This window comes from Dasypus novemcinctus, chromosome 25, assembly GCF_030445035.2.
Source record: "Dasypus novemcinctus isolate mDasNov1 chromosome 25, mDasNov1.1.hap2, whole genome shotgun sequence".
In the NCBI taxonomy this organism is placed as follows: domain Eukaryota; kingdom Metazoa; phylum Chordata; class Mammalia; order Cingulata; family Dasypodidae; genus Dasypus; species Dasypus novemcinctus.
Genome location: NC_080697.1, coordinates 15,809,461 through 15,831,718, shown reverse-complemented (window position 1 = coordinate 15,831,718; position 22,258 = coordinate 15,809,461). Strand labels below are relative to the sequence as shown.

Here is a 22,258-nt window from a genome sequence, read left to right as displayed (position 1 = left end):
GAGAGAGCACACTCCTTTCAGTATTGCAAGATCTCTTGAGCATTGTTTTCCCCAGTCCATTGACATATCCTTTGGACCAAGGCGTACCTCCTCCAAGATGCACCCCAGGCTCTGGGCCTTCCTGAACCCTCAGCCTTAGGCCCAGCTAAAGTAAGTGCATGGAACTCGGGACCTCTGGGAGTTACCAGCTACCCAGGATTCCCATGTCCTGCTCATGCTCTGTGGAGGCCAGACTTCACATAGGGCCCCTGGCCACTCTGTTCCAGTGTGACCCTAAAGCAGAGTGCTGGGATATGATATCCAAGGAGGAGCATCATGCCTTCCCAATAGTCTTAGCTTTCCTCTTTCCACTGCTGGGAACAAAGACGATTTCTGGAGTCTGGCTTTCATCTTCCTCATGCGTGTGCTGGGCAGTAGTCCCAGGAAGGGGGTCTGACTATTTTCAGGCTGATGGTGGGCCCGATGTTTTGCTTCCTGGTGGTAGAGCTTTAGCCACATGTGTCTGTCCACCCCTGCCCCACCCCTCTTGCCTCATCCCCCATCATCATTTTCATATTAAACTCTTTGCAAAATAAAGCATTCTTAAAATTCAGATCATTGTTTCCTCTTCTTAAAAAGCAGCCTGTTTGCTTATCTCAGGTCTCAAGGCTCTGCTATTCAGTGCCCTGGAAGCAGTGCCCACCCAGACCACACTAAGGGGGTTTCTCAAGGACTTGTGCATGCTTTATGCCAGGGTGGCCCTCAGAGGACAGCAATACCTGTCACGCAGTGGTTTGAATTTCTAGATTGCAGACTCAGGTGGGCAAAAATATTTTTTTTTTCTTTAGCTGGACTTCATTTCCATCTTGATTTGCCATTCTGTCAGAGCTGAATGCTTTCTCTAGGCATTTCCAGACAAACTCTGCAGCCAGTCACTTCCCACTGCCGGACATGGTTGCTGTGCTCTGATGTCCTGTGGCATCAGTGATCAGTGGAGGGATGTCCATATCCAGACGGTTGTCCCATCTTGTCCTTTGGTTGTGGGCAGGTCTGGTTCTTGCAGGCAGCACTCCCCACACCTCCACTGAGGCACTTGAGTTCGTGGGCTGCCCCCAGCTCCCAAGGTCCATGTGTGATCCTGTTGAGGCTGTTACCCCTCCCACAACCGAGAGACCACTAGACTCACTGCTTCTCATGGTTGCCTCCCTACCACTGTCAGCCCATGGGAAAACTATTGGCTGTGCCATTGGCTGCTGGCGTGCACAAGGTCCCTTCCTGAAGCCAAGCAACCCAGACAACCACCTCTTTTCTTAGCCCCAGGAAAGGCCCTGCTTTGCCACTCTCCACCACTTCTAAGGTTTCCCACATCCAGCTGTGCTGGCTCAGAGGCTCCCTGCAAAGCCAGGCCACTGCAGCAGACTTGCCCTTGCTGCAGAGTCTCTCACCTCCCTTTCCCCAGCTTTTTAATCTAGTTTGGATAAGAACTGAAATTCTAGGTATAGGTGCTCATGTACACTTTGAAATCTCTACCTTATACCTGGGAAGCCATTTTAAAATCTTAAAAGGCATTACTTTTATGTTATTTGCCCACCCCTTCCCACCTCCCCACAAAAATAGCCCCAAAGCAGGGCTGAGCGATATGATTTGAGAGTAAAAGGGCCGCTAGTGTACAAAAATACAGGGATGAATACATGATAATGTTATCTGACCAAACAATTTATGAGATGTTTATAACTAGATAAACTAGCTGAGAAGAGAAGATATATACTGAAAAAGTAAATAACAGGCTCTCTCTGCCTACAGGGGCCCGCACCAAATCTTGGTGTGTATTTCCATCTTTCTCTCCCATTTCTCAGCAAGCTCTGTTCTTTCTCTCATTTCCCAAATAAATTCTTTTTACTGGAAAAAAAAAAAAAGTAAATAATAGAGTATTTTTTAATCACTGACAAAAATAGAAAAGAATATTTCACAAGATAGAACATATTTAATTGTCAATAGAAATTTATCATAAAAATTAGGAGAGAGTAGAAATACTCTATGTAGCAAAAAGAATTTCCAGAGTATTCCATTGTAGGGCTATACCACATTTTGTTCATCCGTTCACCAGTCAATGGACTTTTGGATTGTCTCCACTTTTTGGCTATTGAAATGTTGCTACAAACTTCTCACACCCCTTTTGGGTGGACCTCTGTTTTCATTTCCTTTGGGTAGCTTCTCAAGAGTAGAATGGCTAGGCCATATGGTTAGTGGATGTTAATTGTTTAAAGAAATTACCAAATTCCTTTCCAAAGTGGTTGTGGCATTTTACAGTCCCATTAGCAATGTATGACAAGGGTTTCAGTTTCCCCACATCCTTTTCACTCTTTTTGTTTATAGCTATTTCAGTGGATGTGAAGTGTTTTTATTCCCTAATAATTACTCCTCTTTTAATTTTCCTAATAACTAGTCATGTTGGACATTTTTCATATGATTATTGGCTCATTTGTATATCTTCTTTGGTGAAATATCTATTCAAATCTTTGCCTACTTATTAACTAGATTGTTTATCTTATTGGTTTGTAAGAGTTCTTACAAGTATTTTCTTCTAGCCTGTGGCTTATTTTATTTTCTTAATGGTATCTTTTTAAATAACACCTATATTGAGATTTAATTCACATGCCATACAATTCACCCACTGAAACATGTACAATTTAGTGGTTTTAGTATATTCAGAGTTGGACAGCCATCACCACAATCAATTTTAGAACATTTTCATCATTCCAAAAAAAACTCCTTTCTCTTCCCCCATCCCCTTCCTGTTTCCCTCTAGCCCCCTCCAATCCTGGGCAACCAATAATCCACTTTCTGTCTTTATGGGTTGGTCTATTCCAAATAGTTCATATAAATGGAATCATACAATATGTGGTATTTTCTGACTAGCTTCTTTCATTTAGCCTAAAGCCTTTGAAAGCCTTTTTAAGGTTTGCCATTTTGTAGCATGTATCAGTATTTCATTTTTATTGCTGAATAATATCCCATTGTATGGATATGCCACATTTTGTTCATCAGTAGGTATACGTCTGGGTTGCTTCCACTTCGGGGCTATTATGAATAATGCTGCTCTGAGCATTCATGGACAAGTTTTTGTTTGGATTTATGTTTTCATTTCTCTTGGATATATTATACTAGGAGTGGATTTAGTGGGTCATTTGGTAACTGTATATTGAAACTTTCAAGGAACTGCCAGCCTGTTTTTCAAAGCAACTGCACCATTTTACAATACCACAAGTAGCTATGGGGGTCCAGCTTCTCCACATCCTCATCGGGATAAAAAAGTTTTATTATCTTTCTTTTTTAATCATAGCCATTCCAGTGGGTTTGAAGTGGCATATGACTGTGGGTTTTATTTGCATTTCCCTAATGGCTAACAATGTTGAGCATCTTTTCATGTGCTTGTTGGCCATTTGTATATCTTCTTTGGAGAAATATCTATTCAGATCCTTTGCCCATTTTTTAATTTGTTTGTCTTTTTACCATTGAGTTGTATGAGTTCTTTATATTTTCTGCTTGTAAATCCCTTATCGAGGATTTGCCAGTATTGTCTCACATTCTGTAGGTGGTCTTTTTACTTTCTTTTTTTTTTTTTTTTTTTTTAAAGATTTATTTATTTAATTTCCCCCCCTCCCCTGGTTGTCTGTTCTTGGTGTCTATTTGCTGCGTATTGTTTCTTTGTCCGCTTCTGTTGTTGTCAGCGGCACGGGCAGTGTGGGTGGCGCCATTCCTGGGCAGGCTGCTCTTTCTTTTCATGCTGGGCGGCTTTCCTCTCGGGCGCACTCCTTGCGCGTGGGGCTCCCCCATGCGGGGGACACCCTTGCGTGGCAAGGCACTCCTTGCGTGCATCAGCACTGCGCATGGGCCAGCTCCACACGGGTCAAGGAGGCCCGGGGTTTGAACCGCGGACCTCCCATATGGTAGACGGACGCCCTAACCACTGGGCCAAAGTCCGTTTCCCTCTTTTTACTTTCTTGATGGCCTCCTTTGTAACACAAAAGTTAAGTTTTTCTTTTGTACTTGTGCTTCTGGCATCATACCTAAAAAACCATTGTTTAATCCAACATAATAAAAATTCACCCCTATGTTTTCTTCTAAAAGTTAAATTTTAGCTTTAACATTTAAGTCTGTGATCCATTTTGAGTTAATTTTTGTATATAGTTCTTATGGTGTCTTTTTCAATTTTTTCTATCGTGGTAACATACACAACACGAAATTTCCCATTTTAAACAATCTCAAGTATACAATTCATTGGTTTCAATTACGTTCACAGTGTCGGGCTACCATCATATTGGTGTCTTTTGAAGAGCAAAAGTTTTTTAATTTTGATGAAAGACAGTTTAGCAATTTTTTTACTTGTATATATTATATTTTACTGTCATATCTAAGAAATATTTACCTAACCCAAGGTCATAAAGATTTTTCTTATGCTTTTTTTGAGAAGTTTTATAGTTTTAGCTTTTATATTTATTTAGTATAATCCTTTCTTTTTTTTCTCTCCCCTTTCCCCGCCCCCAGTTGTCTGCTCTCTGTGTCCATTCGCTGTGTGTTCTTCTGTGACCACTTCAGTCGCACTAGGAATCTGTGTTTCTTTTTGTTGCATCATCTTGTGTCAGCTCTCCGTATGTGTGGCACCATTCTTGGGCAGGCTGCACTTGCTTTCGCGCTGGGCGGCTCTCCTTATGTGGAGCATTCCTTGCGCGTGGGTCTCCCCTACGCGGGGGACACCCCTGTGTGGCACAGCACTCCTTGTGCACATGAGCACTGCACATGGGCCAGCTCCACACGGGTCAAGGAGGCCCAGGCTTTGAACGCGGACCTCTCATGTGGTAGGCGGATGCCCTATCCATTGGGCCAAGTCCGATTCCCAGTATAATCCATTTTTAGTTCATTTTTGTGTGTGATGTGAAGAGTCTAAGTTCATATTTACTCACATCATGGAAATGTCTCAAAAACAATACTGTGATAAAAGCAGATGCAAAATTATGTACAGAACAGTACTATTCATGCAAAATTTAAAGCACAAAATAATATATATATGGGTATGTATAAAAAAGCATCACACTAAAATCTTTGATGTCTCTTGAGAGCTAAAAGGTAGGGACCAGGACTGGGCAGAACAGGCAAAAAGGTCTTCTGATTTATCTACAGTATTTTTTTTTTAAGATTTATTTATTTGTTTCTCTCCCCTTCCCCCTCCCCCCCGGTTGTCTGTTCTCTGTGTCCATTTGCTGCATGTTCTTTGTCCGCTTGCATTGTTGTCAGTGGCACCGGGAATCTGTGTTTCTTTTTGTTGTGTCATCTTGCTGCGTCAGCTCTCCGTGTGTGAGGTGCCACTCCTGGGCAGGCTGCACTTTCTTTTGCGCTGGGCGGCTCTCATTAAGGGGTGCACTCCTTGCATGTGGGGCTCCCCTACATGGGGGACACCCCTGCGTGGCAGGGCACTCCTTGTGTGCAACAGCACTGCGCATGGGCCAGCTGCACACGGGTCAAGGAGACCCAGGGTTTGAACCTTGGACCTCCCATGTGGTAGGCGGACGCCCTAACCACTGGGCCAAGCCCGCTTCCCTCTACAGTATTTTTAAATTGAAAACAAATTTTTGACACAATATTAACAGTCATCTGTTAGGGCAGATTGTTTTACTTTTTTAGTTTTCTATATTTTTTAAATTTCTCAAATTAAGCCATATCTATGTGGATCAGAGTATGAACCACTGCTCTAGAGCAGACCATTTCCGTTGACCTAGCACTGACCGGTGGCCTTGGTGGCCGGCAAGGCGCCGTGGCTGCACCTGCTTGTCCGCATCCTTTCTAAGCAAGCGCCCCATAAAGTCACTTCTCTTCACTTCAGCTCGTTCTCACGTTTTGCCTTATCTTTCCACGATTTTGCCCCCACAGAAAATCCTAAATGGCACCCTCAGTTTCTATGACTCTGAGGAGCAGCAGAGCCCAAGAAAAGGAGCTCCTTTGGCTAGACCTTTCTTTTCCTAGTTTATCCCATTGCTCCCTTCACAAGGAAAGCTAGATCCACTCGCCCGGCATCCCCACGGAAGAGCCCACGAGAAATCTCGCGGGATGTGTGAGGAGCGCAGCGGGCGGCCACCACCCAGGCAGCCCCGGGGGAGCAGCTGGCCCCACAGGAGCAGCCCACCGGGCTCCTGGCGCGCAGGCGCACTGTGCACCGCGAGGCAGCCGGGAGGCCGCGTCAGAGTCCACGGGTGGGCAGGCGCCACCCGGGGCCGCCACTGCGAGCTGTGCAGCCTGATGCAAAGCTCTTACTCTTTTCATCCTAGTTGTTCTTCAGTAAAATGAGTGTAAAAATAAAAGCCCTTTCTGCCGACAGGTCCTTGAGAGGCCCAAATGAGATGCAGGGCCTATGTTGATAAGCCCAAAGGAAAACTGTGGGTGGGTTATTTTCCCACCGCGTGCCTCCAGCGCCTCTGGGATCCTCTGCCGGCCGCTCTGCTCTGTGGGGCTCCCTGAAAAGCCCCCGCCTCTCCTTTCGCTCCCCTTCTCAGTCTGCACTGGTAACGCTCACTCTCCCTCCCTCTTCACCCTACCTCTACTACCCTCCCCGTCCCCCCTTTCTTTTTGTCTTTTCTTCCACTCTCCATTCCCGAGGCCGCCTGACTCCTTCCTTTCAAATACCATCATGCCGGGCGCAGCACCCCGGAGCTGAAGCCCGGTTGGCTGGGCCAGGTTGAGAAGGAGAACTTGGTTCCTTCCTCACAGAGGCAGGCTACCCTGAGGTAACATTTTCTCTCCTTGATTCTCCCAGGCCCAGGCCACAGGGTCGCCGCACACATCGCCCACGCACGGAGGCGGCCCCCCAATGCCCATGCCGGTCCGCTCCACATCCGCGGGGTCCACCCCCACGCACTGTCCGCAGGACTCCCTCAGCGGGGTTGGAGGAGACGTGCAGGAGGCCTTTGCACAAGGTGAGTTTCTGGAGCAGAGGACAATGGGTAGCCGAAGGGGTTTGAGAAAATGTGTGAGATTGCTGCTGAGATTTTCCCAGTTTCTTTTCTTCTGTGCCCTTAGCTTTAAATGATCAGATTTTCATGAATAGTATAAAGTCAAGAGCTGGCCCCTTCCCATTCGATGGGTGGGTCTTCCTGCAGGCTTTGTATGTGTGCCAAGAACAGACCTCCTGGGGTTCCGGGCTCTTTTTCCTGGGTCGTGGGAAGTGCCTTGTCCTTTTGGTTTTGCCTCCACGAGAGGAATTGAATGGAGTAATTCCCCAAGGCCCATGCCTTCCCTAGAAGGTCTTTAGAGCAAGCAAAAGAAGGAAGAATAGTAGTCCACCTACACAGGGCTTTGCGAATGGCACATCAGGCAGGAATTGCCACAGTCATCTTGACTGACGAACCGTATTAGGTCGTTGGGTGGGAGGACGAGATGGTTAAGCTGGAAGTGTTAGGAATGGAGACGGGAGGGGGTGGGGTGGGGAGTAAATCCCACCTGAGGCGGAAGCGTTCCTAAGGCGTAGGAACACATCAGGGTGATTCGTGTTCTGGAACCCAACTCTTTGTTGGTGGTGGCTAAAAAGCACCAGAATGGCAGGATCCTGCTCTTCCACTGGAGAAGTGAGAACAGTGGCCTTGGGTCCTTCATGCGTCTGCCTTGCCCAGGAGCGGGTGGACCTGCTGCCCCCTCTCCCCTCAGGTATTCTGTGCCTGCGTCCAAGGGCCTGGCAGAATAGGGGCGTTTGCTGCACCATCTTTTCTCCATGCCCACCACCTGGCATCACCATCTGCTCTGACTCTCCTCAGGTACGAGGAGAAACCTCCGCAATGACCTGCTGGTGGCTGCTGACTCCATCACCAACACCATGTCCTCCCTGGTGAAGGAGCTCCATTCAGGTGAAGCCCAGAGCTCCTGCCTGGCCTCACGCCATCCCCTGCTGTGCCACACGCTCCTTACCACCTTGCCAGCACTGATCAAACCTCATCACACACCCCACCGCATTCTGCCACTCAATCTATTATTTGCATTCTAGGACACTGGATATCTTGACCCAGAAAGCTTCTCCTCCCCATGTGATCACATAGAGATAATAACACACTTACGGTTCTCCTAACACTACATATTGTGGAGTAAATGCAATTCAGAAAGTATAAGAAATTTTTCCCTAAGTACAGTTAGGTCCTCTTTTAGTTTGCTAAAAGCTGCCAAGGCAATATACCAGAAATGGGTTGGCTTTTATAATGGGGATTTATTAGTTTAGAAGCTTAGAGTTTCAAGGCTGAGAAAATATGTCCAAATCAAGGTTTCATCAGGAGATGTTCTCCCCAAACTGCCGCTGTGGGTGATCGGGCATATGGCAGGGCACAATGGCGGTATCTGCCAGTCTCTGCCTTCTCCTCCATTGCTTTCAGCTTCCGGCTCTCCCCAGCTTTCTGTCTCCTAGATTCCATTGATTTCTGCTTCTGAAAGTTTCTGTCTCTACGGCCTTTATCTCTGTATATTCATTCTGTTTATAAGGGATTCCAGCAAGAAGACCAAGACCCACCCTGGGCTACCCCATACTGGAGTTATCGAATCAAATGGCCCTCAGCTGAATCTAATCTAAGCAAAGGTTCACAGCCACAGGGATGGACCAATTTAAAAACATAATTTTTTAAATTACCACAGGTCCCTTCCTCACTTACTTTGTCTTCCATCTCAGCTCCATCCATAACTGCTCTTTCCCTAGGTCTGACCTGACTGATTCTGAAGCTTTCCTGGGATGTCTAGAACCAAATCACCACAACAGCTTCTGGACTTTCTCCTAGCTGCCTGTCTGCTCTCTCCTACTTAACGTGTTTTTAAAGCCCTATTTCCTCTTTTTGTCCATAATGAGGCTCTGATTTCCTTGAAGTTGATGACCTGACACTGTTGCTTCCTCCACTCCTTCATGTTCACACTTATCTGTGACTTTTTTCTCAGTCTCTCCTTCGTTTAGCTGCCTCAGAGATTTCCCCAGCACCTTTACTCATAGCATTTTTTGCCGTTATATAAAACCAAGTAGAAAGAGAATATAAAATACTCATCATCATCTCTTCAGGAATCCTCATGAGTCCATCAGTTATGTAGCTGCAGTGTTTTACAGTGGTAGCATTTTCACATTCTAGATTAAGCTGATGGGTTCTGTATTAGTCAGCCAAAGGGGTACTGATACAAAATACGAGAAATTAGTTGGTTTTTATAAAGGGTATTTATGTGGGATAGAAGCTTACGGTTAACAGGTCATAAAGTATAAGTTACTTCCCTTACGAAAGTCTTTTGCCACGTTTTGGAGCAAGATGGCTGCCAATATCTTCCAGGGTTCCGGCTTCCTGAGTTCCTCTCTTCCCGGGGTTCATTTCTCTCTGGACTCAGCTCCTCTGTTTTTTTTTCACAAGGTCATGTAGACTATGAGGCTCTCTAGGCTTTGCCTCTCTCCACAAGGCCGGCTGTAGAATATTAGGCAAATGATTTGTTTCCCTTCCCAGGGCCTTCTCCCTTTCCTCATGACCAAGCTCCTCTGTGTGCTTACTGCCTGGGGCTCCAGCTCAAGACTCCAGCATCAAAAACTCCAACTCTGTCCTTTGCCATGTCTTTTATCTGTGAGTCCTCACCCACCAAGGGGCAGGGACTCAACACCCTACTGATGTGGCCCAGTCAAAGCCCTAATCATAATTTAATCATACCCAGATACAGACCCATTTACAAACATAATCCAATATCTATTTTTGGAATTCACGAACCATATCAAACTACTACAGTTTCCCTTCCTGAGTGGTAAGTCACACAGCCTACGTTCTTTTGAGTTTTTTTTTTTACCTCATATAGTGCTTTTAAATACAATGAAGTAGCTTAACAGGGTTAAGTAAAAATATGCAGCAGCTTTTCCATGGACTTTTCAAACACATGTACCTCAGCATGGAATCGCCTATCTGTGCTTGTGAGGAAGGCAGGCCGTGGGTGTCTCTTCAGACCTTAGGAGAAAGCGTACACTTTCAGGGTGGTCTTGGGACTCCAGACTGAGGCCTGTGGCTCTGCTCTCAACTCTGCCTGTTTCCAGTAGAAGAAAATAAGCATGTGGCCTAGGATGGTTTTGCCGAGGCAGTCAAGATAAGATGTGGATTTTCTTCCCTCCAAGGCCCCTCTGGGAGCACGATGGTGATGTTTATTCCATTCTGGTAGTTTCTCAGTCCCCTTCAGAAGCACTGCCCCCACTCTACACACCTCTAGAACACACAGGAGAGGTGAGGGCTTTGGGGGTGACTTCATGGGTGATCAGAAGGTCCCTTCCCTAATATATCCCCCGCAGATGTCAGAAATCCCACTCTTAGAGGGAATTTCTTAGGGGCTTTCAGGCCGTAGGAATTAACCATTCTTGTGCCTCATGGCCACATAGTAGATTTTATGCAAAATAAGTGGCTCGTGTGCTCATCACACTAGGATGAGAGATAGCTGGCCATCATTAAATATAAAGCACAAAGAGACCAAACAGCTTCACAAAAAGTAAAAGTGTATAGGGATACTCAGCAGTCTCATACTAGGAAAGGATGGTTTTCACAAAATTATGTAATATAATTTGGAAGATACCTTAGAAATGATATTGTCCAATCTCTGGATTTTAGAAATGTAGTGAATGATGTCAGAGAAGTGATTTGCCTAAGCTTGAAGGGTCAAAGCTGGTTAGAGCTCAGGCTGTGAGAGCAATCAGCCAGTACTCTTTCTACCACACTGCTCCTCTCCCAACATGTTTTTACTGTCTCCTTGAGAAAAACTTACAGGTTTTTGTTGGGATGAGATTAGCTATTAGATTGTCTTTACACACTGTCTACACAGGCTGGTTGTACTGTATCTCTCTATAGCTTGTCCTCCTGACCTTTTTTGAAATATTTTCACAAACAATAGAATCCTAGAATTAGAAAAGCTCTTAGAAGGCATTTAATCCAACTTGCCACCCAGTATAAAAGTCCTCTGTTTGAATATTTCCAGTGAGCTCATTCATGACCAGCTCTAATCGCTGCAAAGTTCTTCCTTCTTTGGGAGCCAATATCTGCCTCTTTGTAACCAATTTACACCCTCTCCAGCTACCTAGAATATGTTCAGCTCCCTTCATGTTGGCCTTTCCCACATCTGATGGCAGATAGCATGGCTCTTCTTCAGTCTTCTCTTCTTTAAGCTAAATCTACCCAATTCCTCCAGCCCCTCCTCACGTGGTGGGATTTTCAGACACTGCCATCCTGGTCAACCACGCTGGGCTGAGCCTAGTTCAAGACCCCAGTTCAAAGCAAGCACCCAGGGCTAAGCGCACATCTCTGTATCACAGCCAAGCTTACCCTGCAGAGGACGGTGAGTCCTGGGAAAGCAGCCGTGGACGGCGTTAGCTGTGGTGCCCGCAGCCACGTTACACCTTACACTTCACATATCCCCACAGACATTTTAAGTCTGTTGTCAACTAAAATCTCTAGGTTTGGTTTTTTGGTTTCTCCATAGAAGCCAGAGCTGATCCAGGTGTCCCCCCACCCTGCAGGTTACTTTCTTGAACCTGAATGCAGGACATTATATGTATCCCTAATAGATGTTGTCACCTTAGGGAAAACAGAGAGGCAGGCACGCCCCGGGCACCCGGGAAGCCAGTGGCAGAGCCAGCAGCAGGGGAGGTGCCATCAGACTCCGCCACTTCTTAGGGCTCCGGGCCCGTGGGCAGCGCCAGCTAAACAGTGCCAGGGGGTGGACTCGCTGCGGCTGGGCCGCGGCGTCACCCTTGGAGGCTGCGGCCACGAGCCTTCAGCTGGGTTTCATCCCGAGCCCACCCCCGCTCCGCGCACGTCCTGTGCTGAAGGGTCACTGGCTTCCTTGGACTTGTTTTCGCAGCAGAGGAAGGTACAGAGGAAGAAGCGGAGAAGCTGCAGAATGGGAAGGACAGAGGTAAAGGCAGCGCGACAGGACCCTTGTTGAATGGGAGCCATGAGAAAGCCACCCTCTCCCCTCGTTCCTGCTTTGCCTTCCTGCTGCCACCTCTCCCCAAAGCTTTCGGACCCCCCACGGCGCCTTCTACTGCTTTTCCTAACTGAAGGTCAAGTTTTACTCTTGAGGTGGTAGTGTCCGTGGCTCAGCCAAGCTTCCTGAGGTCCAGACACTGCGATAGCCCGTTGGGAAACAGGAAGTAGATACAAGCACAGAACATGACGCCATGCCTGAAAGAGTTGCTATCAGGTTAGGAGAGCAAGACTCAGATCGACAGAGCAAACAGCAGATAAAATTAGCTGGCAGAAAAAGTTAATTGTCGAACTTTGAGCATATGATTACAACAAGGGTTTCTGAAAAGGAAAATATCATTATGGGCTAGAATAGTCAAAACGGTTTTGTGGCTTCTAGAAGAATAAAAGCAGGCAAGAAAGGTGTTATCAAAGAACAGTACTGCCTCCCTAGTTTATTGTATAGAAAGTCTAGTTGATACTTGTTTTGTGCTTAGAACTGTGCTAAATGGTTGTTGTATATAATCTAATTTAACCCTTAACAACCCCTCATTGGTAATATCCCCATTTACCAATGAGTAAATAGGCTCCAAGAGATTAGATCATGTAGCTTCTAAGTGGTGAATGGATTTGACCTGTGTCTTTCTGACTCGGTGCTCTTAAATCTTCATGCTTCTCTCTCACACTGAAAAGATAAAATTCCCTCTGCATAATTGAGAGTTAACTGTTATTTCTATCATATATTAATGCATCTGTTGCTGATTACTCTAAAATGTAAGCTCCATGAGGGAGAGAATTGGTCTGTTCTGTTCATGGTGTACCCCCAGTGCCTAGAACAGTGCCTGGCCATAGTAGGACATCAATAATTTAACAAGTCGGAAGGAACAAGCAGAGTGATATGATAGAGCTTGTGGGGAGGGGGGGAGGCACCGTCAGGGGGCCAAGGTGGGGGAGGTGGGAAAGATGAGGGGCCAGCACCCTCTGTCCAGTGCCAACTGAGTGCTCCGCCCTTCTCTTCTGATTTCACAGCCCCACGAAGGGGAAATTATAGACCAGGCTCAGAGGTCAAGTTACTCTAGGTGTAAGGAGGCGAGCGTGAATTTAACTGAGATAGCGCCACCTCCAAAGCCCATGCTTGAGTTTGAGCAGAACTGTTAGACTAAGTGAAGTGAAAAAAGTCTTAATGCTTAAAGAACCAAGGTAAGGCCGAAAAAAGTTGAGTGGGCGATGGAGGTAAGGAAGCCGTGATGGCACAGGGAAGGCCCTCAGGGAGGCAGAGTCTGGGGCGTTGTTTGCCCCGGGAGCTAGTGAGGCTAAAAAGACGGAGGCCTTTGGAGTCTCAGAGGGCAAAGAGTTTGTCAGCAAGGACCAGGAATTGCCAAGGAAGAAAATGGGAGAAGAGGAGAAGGCATGCTTCCAAGTGCTGCAGGCATTTGGTGAGTCAGAGCGAGGAGAAAGCAGACAATAGCTATGATGAACTGATGAGATTGACGGATTTGGCATGGACCCCAGAAGGTCTGAGGTGGAGAGCAGCAGCATTTCAAACAACTGGAAACGCTTTGAAGAGGTGAAGACTGCCTTCCTAGTGCAGCCAGAGGACTGTGGAGCAAGAGGAGGAGAGGAGAGGAGCTGCGCAGAGACCCTTCACTTTCATGCATACACACAATACAACAGATCCCAGCCTTCGTGTGGAATGTTCTTGGCTGAAGACTTACGCGCTCTTCTTTGGACTCTCTCCCCATATACCTTCCCTTCCTCTGCAGCGTCTCCCCTGGCCTCTCCGCAGCCCCCTGCCTCTCCGCAGCCCCCTGCCTCTCCCCTGAAGCAAGCACAGGACCTGCCCCAGCCACTCGGGAGGCCAGCCCTTAGTCCCGGCTCAGGCCCGAATGTAACCACCACGCGGTGGTTTCCCTGGCCTCGGGGGCCCTCTGCCTGTACACCTGGTGGCCCTGCCAATACCTCTTCTGTCTTTCTGGGCCTCTTCCTCGCGATCCCTCCTCAGCACATTTTCATTGCCTATACCGGGGTTTCCGTGGTCCTTGTGGAATCTTTTTGTGTGGATACCTGAATTTTTATTTCTGTGGCTTCTAGGTATCAAGCCTGAGGGGAAGTGTTAAGAGTTGGGGTGAGAGATGGATAGGGGTTTTTTAACTGTTGGACACTCAATGTTGTGTGGGTCCTGAGATTTGTCCCCGCAGCTAAAACGTAGCTGTTATGTGGGTCACTAGTTAGAAGACCAGGCGTTTTATGGCTGGGCCTTCTGATTAACTGTCCACACCTAGGCACTAGAGATGAGTAGCTATCAACCAAAAGATGAGAGCGAGAGAGGGGGGGAAAAATTGCTTCTTTTGGTTGAAATCGTGCTGGCATAAATAAACACAACCCGGTCAGCTCCCTGCCAGGTAAATAGTCTACTCAGTACAAAATGGTGAGAGCCAAATGGGCACTTTTGAAAAACTCCTGACCCACCAGGCTTCCTTCCATATGCAAACCTGCCTCAGGCCTCCCCCTGCTCCGCTCGGGAGCTTCTGTCCGCCTGCGTTCTGGGGAGCGCTCCTGCCCCATTGGTGTGCCCTCCTACTTTACAGCCTCTCCCCCCCCCAAGACCACGTAGACGAAGCAGATTAATATGATATCCCCCAGGCCACCTCCAGACCTCCTTCATGCTCCTGGCTCCTTCAGAACTTCGCCCCTCAGAACCTGCGTCTGCAGTGTGGGGCAGGGTTCAGCTGACAGGCCGGCGGCAGTGGCCCTTGGTGAGAAGGGACAGGGCTGCTGAGGTCCCCGCAGCGTTGGCGCTTGCAGAGTAAGCAAGAGCATGAGCCGCACTCCAGGCAGCCCACCTGCCCGCCTGCAGGGAGAAACCCTGCGCTTCAAAGGTGCTAACCTTGCTCACTGCAGAGCGACAGCCCTGAGCTGTAGCTGTCCCCCAGACTGAAGGGGACTTCCCTTCCCTTTTCCTGTCCATTTCTTTTCCTTCTCCTGGGAGATGTTTGTTTCCCTGGAGCCGTTTTATGTCAGCTGCCGTTGCTGACCCTAGATAGCAGGACTGGTATGGTACCTGGTTGGAAGAGGTCGACAAGTGTCCTAGCCAGTGGGAGGGACAAACCCAGCAGCCCATCTGGTGGGTCAGGAAGGCACCCTGGGAAGGTTCTCGTGGGCAGTAAGAAGCCGGGCTGTGACCTCTGTGCTGTTTCTGTCCTGCTGCCACAGGTTAGCCGAGGAGCCCGGCAGAGGAGGCGGTGAGTACACCCACCTTCTCGGCCCTGCCACGGCCCCCTCCCTCCCCTCCTCCAGTTGCACTCCCCGGCCCGGAGCGCCCCGCACAGGTGCCTACAAGTCGGAGTTGGCTCTAGAAGCCCGCCAGCACCCCACTTTGCCCTGTCTCCCGGCCACGGCCTGCCTCGCTCTGCATGTCCGTGGCCTGGTGTCATCTTGTTGGGATCGTGAGTGCGGAGGCAGGCATGGGGCCCGGGCCCTGCCTCTTGGGCTCCGGGTTTCCCATGGCCTCCATCCATTTCTTTCCGGGGATCCCCACCCCAGCCACTGAGCCCTTGGAATTCTGTCACCCAAAATCCTAGCCTGCCGTAGTCCCTCACCCCGAGGCCGGTGTTTCAGTAGCGCAGCATGGCGCTGGCCCTGCAGCAGGCACGGGCCACTTCCCAGGCCTGGCCGAGCCGCGCCTTCCTGCTGCCTGCACGGCAAATCCCCACGGCCCTTAGGAAGGAGTCTTCCACGTTTTTCCATCGCAGGACTTTAACCCTTATCTAGTCCCAGCTTCCTAGATACTGCTCCCTCTAGGCATGCGGGCTTAAAGGGAGGGACAAAAGTAATTGGATCATCAGTTCCGGGGAGTTTTTTCAAGTGTTTAGTCCTTTGGTGAAGCCCGGAGAAGTCTCTTTATTCTTTTTTATTTTATTTTTTTCTCCTTCTAATCTTTTTTCCTCACACCATCCCTCATTTCTTATTTTTGAAAGTTCTGGCCTCTTCCTCAGTCACAGAGCTGCAGGGTAGAAGCCACACAGCCCAGAACTGCCTCAGGCCCTTCCCGCTGCCTGGGGCTCCTCTGTGCCCTGGGACGCTGGCCTTGAACCTGGCGGGCCCCCTCCCATCCGGCCCTTCTTGACCCACTCCAGGAGATGTAAGAGAAACTCAGGAGTCAGATGAAAAGCCTAGAAACTCAGGCGACCAGTCCCCCAGGCTGTCTTCCCTGCCCCAGTACTTGTGGGAGCTTCTACTTCCTTCTTGCCCTGCAGTCCCTTCTCCTCAGCCACAAGCCTTCCCAGGAAGCCCCCACATACTCTACCTGGAACATTTCCTAACCCTGTGACTCCCAGGACTCTGGGTACCCCTGCCCTGCCACACAGAAGGCCCCCCTTCCCCAAGACAGGCCCTGAGTGTCGAGTGTTGTTAGCTCTTGAGTTTCCCGAGGCTTGAAAGGCAGCACCCGTCGCTGCAGGCTGTTTGTTCCCAGCCATTCTTTTTTTATTATTATCTTCTTTTTTAAAAGATATATAGATCACAAAAAATGTTACATTAAAAAATATGAGGTTCCCCATGCCCCACCCCCACCCCCACTCCTCCCACATCAGCACCCTCTTTCATCATCGTGCACACTCATTGCGTTTGGTGAGTACATCTTGGAGCACTGCTGCACCGCGTGGATATAGTTTATGTTGTAGTTCACACTCTCCCCCAGTTCATTCAGTGGGTTATGGCAGGTTATAGAATGTCCAGCATCTGTCCCTGCAATATTGCGGGGAGCCCCTCAGGCGGGCGTGACTAACAGCGAGTCTGTCCCGCACAGGCGCAGAGGACCCAGAGCGAGCTGGCACCGAGGCGGCGCAGGCACGGCCTCCCCCGGGCGCATTCCTGGCCAGCTCCGCCGCGCACCTGGATGCACCTGGACGGGCGTGCGGGCCGCCGGGGCGAGCGGAGCCCGAGGCCGCGGCTGGTGGGCCTTCCCCTCTCCCAGCCCTGCATGTTCCGGCACATTCCCTGCTCCCTCCGGGCAGGGTCTCATCTCGGCAGCCAGGAATTTACCAGGCGGTTGAAAAGAGAAACGAAAAAGCACCTTTCTCTCGTGTGTTCGTGACCTGATGAAGTGCTTTCTGGCCAGCATGTGGGGCTGGGGGGCACGTTTCCTCCTTACCTTTGACCTTTAAAAGCCAACCAGTTTTCTATCTGCATGCAAAGCTTCACACCCTGGCCACAGTGCTAAGAATAGCCCCCGCCTTCCTTTCTCGCACCCTGACCGGCTTCCGCCCCCCGGTGCTGCTGCCCCCAAGGCTGCTGCACCCCTCTGCTGCCGCGCTGGCTGCAGCCGGGAGGCCTAGGAGGGCAGCGGGGCTGCCGTGCAGCGAGGTACCGCCAGGGGGCCGCGGGGGCCGCAGGGAGCCTGACCCCAGGGGCGCCCCGCCCGGGCCGCCGTCCCCTTCTTAGGGCTCCATTGTACTCTGGCACACGTGATCATAACTCCACCACCCGGTGATTTTCATTTATTTTTTCTCCTCCCTAGGCTCCGGGATGTTATTTTTAGTAGAAGAACTGCTATAAATATTTATAAAGGGCAGTGATTGGAATGAAGTGAGAGGCCCCACGGCTGGCTCTCGGCCTCCACCCCCTCTGCAGACCCCTGGCCGCCTCGAGGAGACCTGTGGGCCCCGGGTGGACGGCTCAAGCGACCCCTCCCCTTCCCTCTGCACCCATTCCTCCCCGTTTCTACCAAGCTGAGGCTGGGGTGCAAGTGCCTGCGCCGCAGGGGCAGGGGCAGGGGCAGGGGCAGGGGCAGGTGTGGCCTGCACCGCTCCAGCCTGGGGGGCGCGAAAGAAAACAGGAGAGGAGGAGAAACCCCATGCCTGGCTGAGGGTTTCCCCCCGAGGCCACACACTGACCAGGCACTGAGCTGAGGACCTAGGAAGCCAGCAGGGATTCTGTTAAAGAAAAAAAAAAAATGGGGAAAAGAGCTCACACGCACAAGAAGTTGTAAGCACAACAGAAACGGGCAGGGCCCGCCTGGAGCACCAGAGAGGGCAAAGGGGGCACGAAGCTCTGGAGAGCTCTGGGCACCACCTCCCACTCTCGCTCGGTGCCCTGAGGACAAGGCAGGCTCCCGCCTCCCAGCCCCTCGCAGGAGCCACTGCCCCATTTCACGGCCGAAGGAGCCAAAGGCTCAGGACAGCGCGGCGGCTGCAAAGCAGGCTGTGCTCTGTCCAGCTGAGGGGCACGTGGCCCCTGGGCAGGTCCCCTCGCCTGCGTGCCACTCTGCACACCACAGGCTGCCCCGCCCTGCGCAGCTCGTTCTTCCACAGGTTCTGGGGCCCTTGGCCTGCCCGTGCCAGGGGTGGCGTGAGCAGCTTCAACCGCAGCAGAGGCTCGCACCTGGCTCCTCGCCGTGCCTGGCTCCTGGGCGTGAGGGCAGGGCAGTGGGGAGGGCCCGGGGCTGAGCCCTAATGCCGGCCTTTGTACATGGGATTCTCCACTTTGGTGTAAATTCTGGTCGTCGGTTGATTTCTTTTAAGGCGAGCATATCTACTGTTTGTACCTCTGAGGTGCCTCATGATTTGGGGCATCTGCTTTAGGGCCCATATCCATTTCGGAAGTTCAGGGCCGGGCCCTTTCCTCAGCCAGCCTAGAACACGGGGCCATCTGTCGTCGTGTCCATCACGACCGCACCACAGGCCTCTCCCAGGCCCTGCTCCCTCTTAATTGCTCAGTGACCGTTTAAGGTCCTGATTTAACCTGGGTAGGCGATCTTTTGAGAGAACTGACATATGCTCTCAGCATTACAGGGGCCCGTGGGTGTGGCAGGCTGCCAGGCAGGCCCGTGGGCTGGGTTCGTGCCGTTTTGAGGCTGCGGAGACCTCTAGAGAGGTGCCAGATGCATCCTGGGGCCCGAGGAAGCAGCAGCCCACGCCAAGCTCAGGCCGGCAAGTCCCAGCCGTCCTGGGGCTCTGTTTATTTTCAGCTGCTGGTTTGCGTTCTCCACTGCAGACTCGCCTGCGTTGCTTACTCCCTGCTCCTGTAGCCCGTGACAGCTTCAGAAAGGTACAGTTGCTATGGCAATGCCTAGAACCTTCTGAATTCCTGCTGCACCTCCTGGAAGAAAGGGGCTTGTGAAGAGCCACTCAGAGGATTCCAAATCTATCCTCATCCTGCCTCACCAGTGTCAGGGATCAGATGATTTAGGGGTCGGATGATTTGTTACGTGCTTGACTTGGGAGGTGGTAGTTAGCCATCTTCCTTGAGGAAATACTCTCTGTATTTACAAACCACACGCACCTGTGTATTAGAAAACTAAGCCAGGTCCCGCACCTGGGCTGGGAGGTAATCTGTCCTGGTGCTTCTCAGATGGGATTGCTAAAGCAGCTTGCTGGGCCCCGCTCCCAGAGCTGCTGATTCAGAAGATCTGGGGTGGAAATGCAGGGAACTTGCATTTCTAAGAAGCCAACCCCAATGCTATTAGCCTGCCGCCTTGGGGGAACCACTGAGCCACCCGTTTAGGAGGAGGATGTCGAGGTCCGGGCAGGCAGCCAGCACCCATGGGGTGGAGAGAGGCCAGGTCAGTTGTGCGTTCCACGGGAAGGAAAGAAGAGGCGCCCTCCTCAGCCACAGTGCTCAACCAGGGTCCCTGGACCAGTGACCCCTGGACTGAAGGCAAGGCCTTCATATGGCTGGGTGGGCCCTGCAAGTACCGCAGCTTTGGTGGTGGGTGATGCTAGCCACCTGTCTGGCTCAGGCAGGGGCAGGGGGCTGTAGACCAAGGTACTTTCTTCAGAATGAAAACAGCATATTCCACACTGAAGAATACCCAGTCCCCACCCGGCTGCTTACTTTCAGCCTATCTGAAACTCGAACTCCCCTGGGCATTACTCTCCCAGGAGAGAAAATGACTGTAGAGAGCCTGAGTCAGATACACAGGCTCCCCGGTCAGGAGGAAGTCCTGGGCTCTGGGGCCTCCCCAGGTGATGCTGGCCTGCAGTCAGGTGGCACACAGGCGCCATCTGCGCCCTCCCTCCTCCTCCAAGGGACCAGGGGAGGGCCATGGCAGAAAATGAGCGGGCCCCAGGTCAGCCAGTTGCAAAAGTTCCGTGAAGGTCTGACTAGGCGGTGGGTCATCCCCAAGGGAGACCATGCGGAAAACTAGACCTTGCCAGGGCGGCGGGTGGGGTCTGCCCGAGAGCCGTGGGACTTCTGAAGGGGCTGGAGCGCAGCGCGGCTGCAGGGGGAGACGAAGAGGAGGCTGGGAGGTGGCGAGGGTCCTTCCCGGGCCCGCCGCCGGGCCCCTCCTCAAGCCCATGCCTCGGAGGCCAAGATGGAGGCGGCCACGAGACTGTGACGTGGGCGGAGGGGCGGGCGTGGGGACCGAGCCGCCCACGGAGCGCCAGGCGGGGCAGCGGGGATGGCCCCACGCAGCCAGCTGCCCCTCGGGATTCTGGGTCTTCGGGCCTACACTGGGAGAAGAGCCTGGGAAGGGGGCCCTGGCACACCCAGGGGTGACTCCCGGTGAGTTTAAGGGACATGGTTCTTAGAAGTTCATTATAATTTATAAACAGTTGCGGCCTGAGTCACCTTCAGCCCCGGCAAGACTCCCCAGCCAGGTGACAGGGACTCTCCCAGCCTGCCGCTGGCGGCCATGGCCAGGCCTCCACGGGAGTCCGGGCTGAGGCCTGTGGGGGCAGCGGGGTGCAGGGGGGCCCCGTGGCCTGGTCACAAGACCCTGGCCCCTAGTCTCGCTTTCTCCCCAGCAGTGGAGCTGTGCTCGCACACCAGGCGCCCGGGCCCCGACTCGGGAAGAATTCACTCGGGCCTGGGTCGGAAGCCTCTCGAAGCCCTCCCTGCGGCCTCACCCCGCCTCCTCAGGAAGCAGGCCCGGGACCCCCTCGGCCCTCCCCACAAAGGCCCCTGGAGGGCCGTGAGTAGTGGACCTTTCGCTCAGAAACACCCTCAGAACTGTGACTGGGTGCTGCCCTGCCTTCCCTGACCCCCTGGCCTTCCCACTTGGATCTCTTGGGGGGGTCCCCTGAGTTGGGGGGCCCTTTGGAGGCTGAGAAGAAGCCAAGAGCTGGGGACGCAGGATGGCGGGTAGTAGCCCTGGGCCCCGGGGCCAGCACAGACGAGGGGTGGGCTCCCCTGCGCAGAGCCCGAGCTTCCTCCTGGACCCGCCCGTGGGGGTGACAGGCAGGCCGGGCAGCGGGGTCAGGGCAGTAAGAAGGGCTCGGGGCCTGGGGGCCCGGCGTCCTGAAGGCCCGTCTTTCCCTCTTGCCTGCTGGGTGGTGCTCGACCTGCCTTCCTCAGAGCCTGGGCAACGTCCCTGGCTCCCCCTGGGGCCACTCGGCCTACCCCTGGGAGCCAGGAGCCCCTCTCCCCAGAGGAGGAAGGAACAAGGCCTGCAGAGACAGGGTGAGTGAGGGGCGTGGGGCGCGAAGAGCAGGGGAAGGGGCTCCAGGTGAGGGGGGAGACGTTTCACACGTGGGGCGCAGCGCCCTGGACGGCAGGTGTGAGCCTCGGCGGGGGTGGAGGAGGGCGGGAGGATGGGCCCAAGACAAGGGCCAGGAGACAGAGCTGGGGTGGATTCTCCGTCCAGAGCCCAAGGCTTGTGGTCATTAATTTGTCCTATTGTTGCACAGCTCATTAGCGCCAGGTTTCACCCTAATTGCAACCCACTGAGTAGCTGGGGGGGGGCAGCTGCCGCCCTGGGATCCCTCACCCATCGCACGGCCCCTGCCCCAGCACAGGCCCTGGCCACGGGCTGTGGCGTCCGCCCGGCAGGCGCAGGAGCGCGGGAAGGCTGCCTCGCCCCCCCAGCCCGCCCCACGGCTCACCCCCCCAGCTTAGAGTGCTCGGCTGCCCCCTCAGAGCGGCAGGTGGGGGTTCCCTGGGGCAGCCTGCTCCAAGGAGCCCCTTATCTTCCTGCCTGCAGCCCTCACTGGAGAGTGGGGAGGAACTGGATTGGGGTCATGGGGAGGCCCCTGGTGCCAAACGTTGCAAATTGTGGGCTTTAAAGCTAGGGTGGAGCTGGGAGAGGCCCGTGCTTAACGTTTCTGTTTACTGAGGCCCCTCCCCAGGCCTAGCCTGAGCCCACCCCAGCCTGGCTCCCCGCTGGTCTTTTCCTGCCCCCATTTTATGATCTAGATGCCTCTTTACTCCCCTGCATTTAATCCCCTTTCAAGGAGAGACGGCTCCCTGGACAAGGTCACTCTAGCTACGTTGTACACACACAGCTCCCCTCAAAAAGGCCTTTCGGTTTTGCACACCCAGGCGTGCCTGAGACAGGAGCTCGGCGTGCTGGC

The 22,258-nt window shown here is 51.9% G+C and overlaps 1 protein-coding gene across 9 annotated transcripts in view; it reads left to right on the top strand.

Annotated features, from left to right (window-relative positions):
- Positions 1 to 17,039, top strand: part of DTNB (dystrobrevin beta) — a 350,467-nt gene extending 333,428 nt beyond the window's left edge. For 4 of the 9 annotated variants that reach the window (XM_012522954.4, XM_012522953.4, XM_012522952.4 and 1 more), the window contains 5 exons: positions 6,788 to 6,947; positions 7,782 to 7,871; positions 11,863 to 11,916; positions 15,180 to 15,208; positions 16,774 to 16,910. In XM_012522954.4, the coding sequence (XP_012378408.2) occupies positions 6,788 to 6,947; positions 7,782 to 7,871; positions 11,863 to 11,916; positions 15,180 to 15,184 (309 nt within the window). In that variant the 3' untranslated portion in view covers positions 15,185 to 15,208; positions 16,774 to 16,910. Of the gene's footprint in view, positions 1 to 6,787; positions 6,948 to 7,781; positions 7,872 to 11,862; positions 11,917 to 15,179; positions 15,209 to 16,773 lie in introns of all 9 variants that reach the window. The other 5 variants (XM_058287728.2, XM_004452521.5, XM_071211907.1 and 2 more) reach the window with 4 other exon arrangements.
- The last annotated feature ends 5,219 nt before the right edge of the window (positions 17,040 to 22,258 follow it).